This window comes from Camelina sativa, chromosome 15, assembly GCF_030686135.1.
Source record: "Camelina sativa cultivar CO46 ecotype springtype chromosome 15, ASM3068613v1".
Taxonomy (NCBI): domain Eukaryota; kingdom Viridiplantae; phylum Streptophyta; class Magnoliopsida; order Brassicales; family Brassicaceae; genus Camelina; species Camelina sativa.
The window spans coordinates 29,700,803-29,709,215 of record NC_141894.1 but is presented as its reverse complement, the minus strand read 5'-3'; the positions used below and the strand labels follow the sequence as shown (position 1 = coordinate 29,709,215).

Below are 8,413 nucleotides of genomic sequence, written 5' to 3'. Positions count from 1 at the left end.
CAGTCTATCTCACTTTCATCACTTACTGACATAGTACAAAATGTGGGCTATATCTCTACACTGGGTCTTTGACACGTGTTCTTATCGGAATAACCCCAATTAGGACAAAAGGTTGAAAGTTGAAACGTACATGCTTACCTAGTTCGTCTCCTTTCTCATTTAGGGAATCTCTAAAGACATAGGTTAACCATTTCTTTAAAACTTTCCCGATACATAAGCCAACCAAATTCAATTAATTTGGTAAAGATTCTCATCACAGACGCAATGTTTTTGTTATGTTAGTTATGTATCTTAAGAAAATATAAATCAAATTAAAAAGTAACGGTTATTTGTTGATAAGTATTTGCCTATTTGAGATAAGATGTTTTTTTTTTTTTTTTTTTCTCCTCTCTATTTGATAATTAAAATTATTAGCTTGTTCTGTGTGTCATGAGTAGATTAAATCACCCTTGTTGCATGTTTAACTAACGAACACGTCAACTTGCATTTAAATATTTGAGTCATGCAATCTTCATGTCTTTTTAACACATCTTTCTTTAATCCATTTCTTAAATCAGCTGTTTAACTAAGGTCCGCAAGTTTTAATCGTTGGAACATAGAACTCTTAAGCTTTCATATAGCACAAAAAGAACTCTCAAATTTCAAGAAGAATCGTGCTCGAGAAAAATTAGGTGAGGAAACCATTTGTCAGGATACTAACGTGGTTTTGGCTGAACCACTGAAAATTCAAAATTTTCACCATTGGACTATAAGGAAATATAGTAGTACCAGGCTACCAGCTGCCAAGTAAATATATAAAAATAAAATTAAGTTTTGGCGGCTATTGCTAACCAAAGTCTGATTGGTGGAAAGAAAAGTTGGAAACTGAAGATCAGATATACGTGTATGAATGTGAGAGGTGGCCTACCTGCGAATTTGTAGAATGTTGACACGTGATTAGACCCATGTGCTTAACCTTATCACCCCGAAGCCTTTTCATTGGCGTGGAGCGATGGAGGTGCTCAAAAGAAGTCAATATATGTTTTCTTTTAAATGATCTTTTCACCGAGTTAAGGTGTGTGTGTGTTGGTGTCCTAGTTGATTTTCTTGGTTTATGCGTTTGTTGTTTTCTGATAAATTTCTTGGTCCAACCTATATGAGTAGAAAGGAACCATTAGCTATTTGTTGTCTATGGACAGTGCACACAATTCTTTTGGTCAAGTTTTGGTTAGTTGGAAAAGGGAGAAATAAGGAAAACGAAATAGTTTTCGCACTTTGAGTCTACCACTAACTTAAGTATGTCATTTATCATCATAAAAAAGAAATAAAATAGACCATAAGATGATAAGAATACAATCATAGTTTAATTAAGCTTTCCGTACCTTTTTATGTAAGATTTTTTGAACAATATAAGTGATCAAGATAAAGGTTTGGTATAAATTGAAGGAAATAAGGGTATAATTCACCTCGACTAAGATGACGAAATCATTTAGAATACAGTCATACAGACCTAAACTAGCAAACAAAATTCTTAAATAGAAATTTCATTATCACTAGTTTTCAAATTCGAGGCTTATCAAGTCCCAAAGAGGAGACAAATGCATAGACAAGAATCAGGATTACATTGTTCTTTTGCATTTTATTCGACAGGTTTCATGATTACTTATAATCTCTGTTCTCTAGTCTGTCACTTTAAAATAAGTACTTGTGTTTACTACTAAATTAATTATTCAAATTTATGGCTGTAAAATAAAAATGCATTTGTTTACTCTTTAGTTATTTACTCTTTTTTTTTACTTCATAGCCTCATAGGAAACTTAATTAAAACATACTGTATATATGTAAACACTAGACATAAATATGAAATTGAAATAATATTCTACTAAAGTTAGGGTTGGACATAAGACAGGCATCTAAATTAGAGTTTCAAAGTTCTATAAACACCTTCAACTCTAATTTAGATCTTCGTAGGTAAACAATCTTCGCACTAAACCACCACCGTTGATTAAAATAAAACAAATTATGTTGATACGTTCTAAAAATAGTAATAACTAACACATTTCTTCCAGACTCTGAAGCTCTTTATTAAACATTATCTTAAGAGAGACATGTTTTTCTCCCAGTTTAGGGATCCAAAATTTTACATATTCTAAATCTACAAGCAACTGAACTCTAAAAATACCCCTACAAAATTAGATAAAAATAACTAATTAGCCAGCGAGATTAATCAAATATATTAATATATCAACAATGACCACCAGTCTACACCTCAACCCTAACTCACTTTTCAACCAAAAAATTAATTTATTATGGACAAAATAAATTGGATCGGTGCAACCTATATCACGGTTTTGTTCATATATAATTAATAATTGGTAAAAAAATGCTTCTTCATTATTAAGATGTTGATATGCGTAATGGATTTGTAAATTGCCTAGTTAGGAAAGCTTAGCCTTCACACCATAGTTCACACCCGTATTCTGCTACAAATACATAATCTTTGACCGGATCTCAAAATAAAATTGTTCAAAAATGATTTAGTAGAAATTGCACAAATTAAAAAAAATGTGGTCTTTAATTAGTAGAAACATCAAGAATATAGTAGAGATAAGACTCTTATTGTAAGTGAAGCATATGCTTAATAGAATTCATCCTAATTTATAAGTATATATATATATATATATATATATATATATATATGTACCAAAATCCAAAATATGGTAGGCTATTAATATATTATTATTATTATTATTATTTTTTTTTTAAACATATACCTTTTCCAAGCAGTGTCTCCTATGATGAGAAACACCTACATAAGAACAAAGTTACAAGACTAATGGAAAACTCCAAACCAAGTAACCAAGAAAGTGTTATCCGGGAAAACATTCCTTTGCTTGAGCGTTAATATACCGAGATGTTACCTGATCAGTATGCTTTTAATTTTAGAGATAAGGCTCGAGGCTGGTTTAGAGGTGGAGGTATGATAAGAATTTTTAGTATTGCGGGAGTCAAATTACCATCAATTAACCTTCTATGATGACCATGCTTAACTTTAATTTTATGCGGATCTCCTAAACATAACAATGTTATTAAATTACATGAAATGCTAATTTACAATATGTATTGTATTACTATCATGCAATTTTTATCTGGTTTCATATTTGTGTACCATTTAACATATTATTTATTAAAGTAGCATAATTTTGCGTGTGTTCGAAATATATATATGTTTGGTCATTGCTAAAATTTGATTACGTCTTATTTATGATTTTAACACACTGAATCATCAAAATATTTTCCATTTGGCTATATAATGATTTAAACGTTAGATTTAAAGTAGAGAAAGTATATGTTTCGAGTTTAAAAACCCGATTATAGAAAACGTATGAAGAATGAGTAAAAATTATTAATATACGAGAGATACGAGTAAAAAAGTAAACTACCTTTTGAAAGACAAGTCACTTATGTTTTCTCTCTTTTAGTTTGTTGCTGAGACTTATCCATCTGACGGTGATAACGACATCCTCTAATCCTCTCATCCTCTCATCACACGTAAAACCTTTATCGCATTACATTTATATATAATGATAATTACATGTATCTCTTTTAGTTTCTTACGTGTAAATATCCATATAACCTTAAGAAGTATATTATAAATGGAAAATGTTTCATATGAATTCACATGAACGAATTGACTTGTTTATGCTTCTTAATTAAAGTAATCAAGGAATTGTATGCCAGAACACAAACTATTTAGGAGCCATGTAGTTAAGTGAGTTTTGGTTCCAAATTGCTCAAAAGATAAGAACTATACAAGCATGAAGCATGACTAATTTAAACTACGATGGTATATTTGAAAACTTATTGAACTAATTAATTAGTTGCGAATTATAGTTATTCTACGTAAAATATATACATATATATATATATATATACATAATAAATTTCCAATTACAATTAATATGTATAGTATTATACGGCTGGATCTACTTATAAGTTAATACAATTATACTATAATAAAAAAATTAAAATGAATTTTATAGTCCACTTAATATTAATAGGTTAATTATATATTATTTAAATGCTGTCACATATTTTTAAATTTTTTTTTATATTTGCCAAGATAACAAAGTCATGTCTTTGCAATATGAAACAATAGTAAGATAGTGATATACTGATGTACATGTAGATGTAGTTTGAGGACCTACTTACTACTAGAATTGATATGCAAAGTGGCAATTATGTAAATACAAAGAATCATAAGCCCAAATCTGAGAAATAAGAAATAATAAATTAGAAAAACAAATTCTAATCAAACCATCCCTTGACACCTACTCCTCCTTTATAAAATGATAAGTCCTCTGCTTCTCCCAACACATCTTCTCTCTTATTGCAGAAAAAGTGAGCCAAAAAAACAACAGTAATCTGTTGAATCTCACAGAGAAAGAGAGTGAGAAGAAGATAGAAACATGAATAACCAGAATGTAGATGATCATAATCTTCTACTCATCTCTCAGTTGTACCCTGATGTCTATACTTCATTGGTACCACAACAAGGTTTGCACATACTAAAAGTTCCAATCTTTTTTTTTTTTTTTCATATAAAACAGAAAACCCAAATTTGGTTATAGATATATCTTCAAGTGGGTCTTCTTTATTCTTTATTTTTTTTTTTTCTGGATATGAAGTTTGTCTTATGTAGTCTTTTTCACAAACGTACTAGAGTTGAAAACTTCGAAGACTTTTTAGTTTCTTGTAACATTGGTTTTGATGCGTTTCTGTTTGACCAGCAGGAGAAGCAAAACCAGCACGGCGTAGGAAAAGGAAGAGCAAGAGTGCTGCGGTTGGAGAAGGAGGCAATGGATGGTTTAGAAAGAGAAAGTTGAGTGATGAGCAAGTAAGAATGTTGGAGATCAGCTTTGAAGACGATCATAAGCTTGAATCCGAAAGGAAAGATCGGCTGGCATCGGAGTTAGGGCTTGACCCTCGTCAAGTCGCGGTTTGGTTCCAGAACCGCCGTGCACGGTGGAAGAACAAGCGGGTTGAGGATGAATACACTAAACTCAAGAACGCATACGAAAACGTCGTCGTTGACAGGTGTCGTCTTGATTCTGAGGTATGTTCTTACAGTCTCTTCTCTTTCCAAAAGATAAGTGAATTAATCTATAAATATGATAAAGTTAATTAACGATAGGTTTAAATTTTGAATAAGTTGATAAAGTTGACGATTAATTACCCGTTTTTCTCTTTTAATTCAAGTTTTCTTTTTTCTATTTGTGAACAAAAAATTAACAAAGTGGTTAATATCATTATGATAAAGTTATAGGGATACTTTTTACAAGATAATGCAAATACCAAGTGAAACGAATACACATTATATATAAGCAATTGAGAAATATAAATGATATTTGGATAACTGTAGTATAGTTATTTTGTTTTATATTGGAAAATCATACAGAAATGAACAGCAAAAAACAAAAGTGTCATTATATGTAATTATCTTTCCGTACATATATGTAACCCTTTGTTTTCTAGTGGTTACTTTGCTTGTCTTAGTCATTGACTCATTGGGCCTCTCTAATCACCAGGTCCACAAAATAAAACTTATCAAATCAAACTCTACTTATACTGTAATATGATTAGCTGTTAATGGGAAAGTGATTAAATCAAATCAAATTTTAAATTTTCAGGTTCTTCAACTAAAGGAACAGCTTTATGAGGCTGAAAGAGAGATCCAACGTCTTGCCCAAAGAGTTGAAGGGACTTTAATAAGCAACAGTCCGATCTCATCTTCTGTGACCGTCGAAGCCAATCAGGCCACGCCGTTTTTTGGAGATTACGACATTTGTGTTGACGGTGATGGTGATAACTTGCTCTACTCGCCGGATTATTTTGATGGCTTAGAATGGATGAGCCAGTTTATGTGAAAATTTTTACTAGCTAATCTATTATTTATCGCCTTATAAAAATATTTATATATAGCTAGGGGTTAATTGTGGTAACTAGATAAACATATGATTGGTCGATATCTACACCGAAGCATAATGTAGATAATATTCTGGGTCTAATTCGTTAGTGACTAGTGTAATATTGTGGATTGTTTAGGTCGATAAAGGTCAAGTTTGGACAAAAACGAATGTATATATATCTGTCAGTTATAAGTAAATTTTACTTTTCTAATGATTTCATTATTAGCTTTATGCATTAATATTTAGCATATTCATGGTTCTCAGCACATCTAAGAGTTTTGGAGATAAATCCTTCGAAAGTTTAAACTCAAGCTATATATGAAGGTAAATGTCATAGTAGCTAAATTTTATCCAGACTACATATGTATATTTTGAAAACAAACTACTAAAATAAAATTTTAAGTTGTTTATATTGAAAATAAACAAGCTACAATAATCGATTAACCATACCGTATAACCAGTTCAAGTTTGAGAATGGGTTACTACAGTTTAAGAAACAAGCTACTGTATGTCCTTATTAATCCACTTAAATCATGCAAATTAACAATATAGATTGTTTATAGAAATTGAGCTACGCATCACGGATTGCGTTTGTCACTGTTTTCTTAGTAAACCTATTTTAAACTCTTGGGAACAATTTTATTTATTTATTTATTTATTTTTGTTGCCTTTGAACGACTTCAATGGAAAATTTACGTATCATACGTGATAGTATGATACTGTGATACGTATAAGGATGAGGACGGTTTACAATCATTAAATTAGAATACGGACCATTGGAATCTATAGCATGATAGTTTCTAAAGCATGACTTCTGGTCAGATTGCTACGTACGTGTTTCGACATGGACGGTGGAATATGTAAACATATTTATAAAAATAAAGTACGTTATATTTTATGACTATGAGCTATATATATAAACGATGAGGTTTAAAGGACTTTTTATCATCAATCTAGCACATTAAATGGCATGGTGGAAAATAAAAGGCTAATGGTATTGCACATGGTGTACAAACACAAACAAAACGACGATAGAACTTTAAATTTTGAAGGATAAGATTTTGCCCAAATTTTTGAAAAAGAATTAGGATAAAATGTAGCTCAATCGGGTAATAAAATAAATGTGGGTTCACTTCATGTGATAACAAAATTAGATAGCTTTTGACTATAGGACAGTCCAACAATATTGAATCTAGATATATACATGACTTAATCACCATAATCGTTTTATTATTTCAATCACAAAGATTCCAAATTTCCGATTGTAAGAATGAAAATCGATTACGACTGAGTTTTGGTTTTAGTACAATAGCTAAAACTTTTAACTTATTTTTTTTGTGCAACCAAACTTAATCAATAATTGTGTGGGCTAGTCTCGTATCTCTCACCAAATGCCTGAGTCACATAGTTGACGTTGTTTCTTATGGGTTACTTATAAGCCACTGATTTTTGTTTCGTTATCACCAGCTATAATTAAAACCAAATTAATTGTGTATAACAATATAAAAAATCCATGCATCTAAAAGGATAGTTTATTTGTGCTCAAATGAGTTCTTGCAATAATTAAATAAGGTAAATTCGTGTGGATTATATGCAGATGTGGAAGCAACAGCAAAATACTATTGGGCCATGAGGCCCCTTAGTCCAATTACTTGTTGGCCGTTAGGGAACGGTGAGTCCAACATGCCAAGATTCCATAGCAACTAAGAGAGCTTAATTTGGACTTAATATTGAGGAGTTATGTGTGTTGCTTCCTGACCAAGAAATTTCTAGAAAATGTGAAATTTGGATTAAGTAAGAACCCGAGAAACTGTTCTTAAATGGCTTTTCTAGGCGATGTTTGGAGGTCTAAAACTAGTCAGATCAGGACAAAATTTGGTAGAAAGACTTATGATAGTACATGCTCCATATCCAACGGTGGAATTGCGGGTTGAACGGAAGGTTTGTGTAATATTGTGTGTTGGTATGGACGTTTTTGTATAGTTTGAATTGTGGCAAATTATATTGTTGGGTGAGCCAACGAGCTCGGTTTGAGTTGGAACCTTGCATATGAGCTTTTATGGCTTATGGTGTTAGGTCATGGTAGTTGGAGAACCATTATAAAGCTTAAAGGTGCTGGGTTAAAGCTAAGATGGTGAATATGTGGGTTCATTAATGAAATGCTTATGTGGTTGGATGGAATAACGTATTCCAGCGCAGCTCTTTTGTTATTCAGTCGTTAGGGATGGTTGGTTGTGCGACTCAGTAACTAGATGAGGTGGCTTTGGGATATGTGTTTAAGTGGCTTGTTTGCGTGGATCACGAAGTGGTCAGTTGGAAGAGGAATCAGAGTTTACAAATGTAAGGTGCTTGTGAAGCTGAAGTATGTTTGTATGATTGTTGTTGGTAGCTGCAGAGTATGAGTTAGTTAGATCTAGCCAGTATTTGTGAAAGTTTTTGTAAGGAGCGGTTGACGCCGGTTGTCT

The 8,413-nt window shown here is 31.8% G+C and overlaps 1 protein-coding gene across 2 annotated transcripts; it reads left to right on the top strand.

Annotated features, from left to right (window-relative positions):
• Positions 1-4,298: 4,298 nt before the first annotated feature.
• Positions 4,299-6,159, top strand: LOC104747701 (homeobox-leucine zipper protein ATHB-21). Of its 2 annotated transcripts, none has more exons than XM_010469383.2 (3): positions 4,299-4,536; positions 4,773-5,095; positions 5,670-6,159. In XM_010469383.2, the coding sequence occupies exons 1-3, from the start codon at positions 4,449-4,451 to the stop codon at positions 5,904-5,906; spliced, it is 648 nt and encodes a 215-aa protein (XP_010467685.2). In that variant the 5' UTR covers positions 4,299-4,448; the 3' UTR covers positions 5,907-6,159. The 2 variants fall into 2 exon arrangements, with proteins under 2 accessions (XP_010467685.2, XP_010467684.2); XM_010469382.2 differs by having other exon boundaries at positions 4,770-5,095.
• The last annotated feature ends 2,254 nt before the right edge of the window (positions 6,160-8,413 follow it).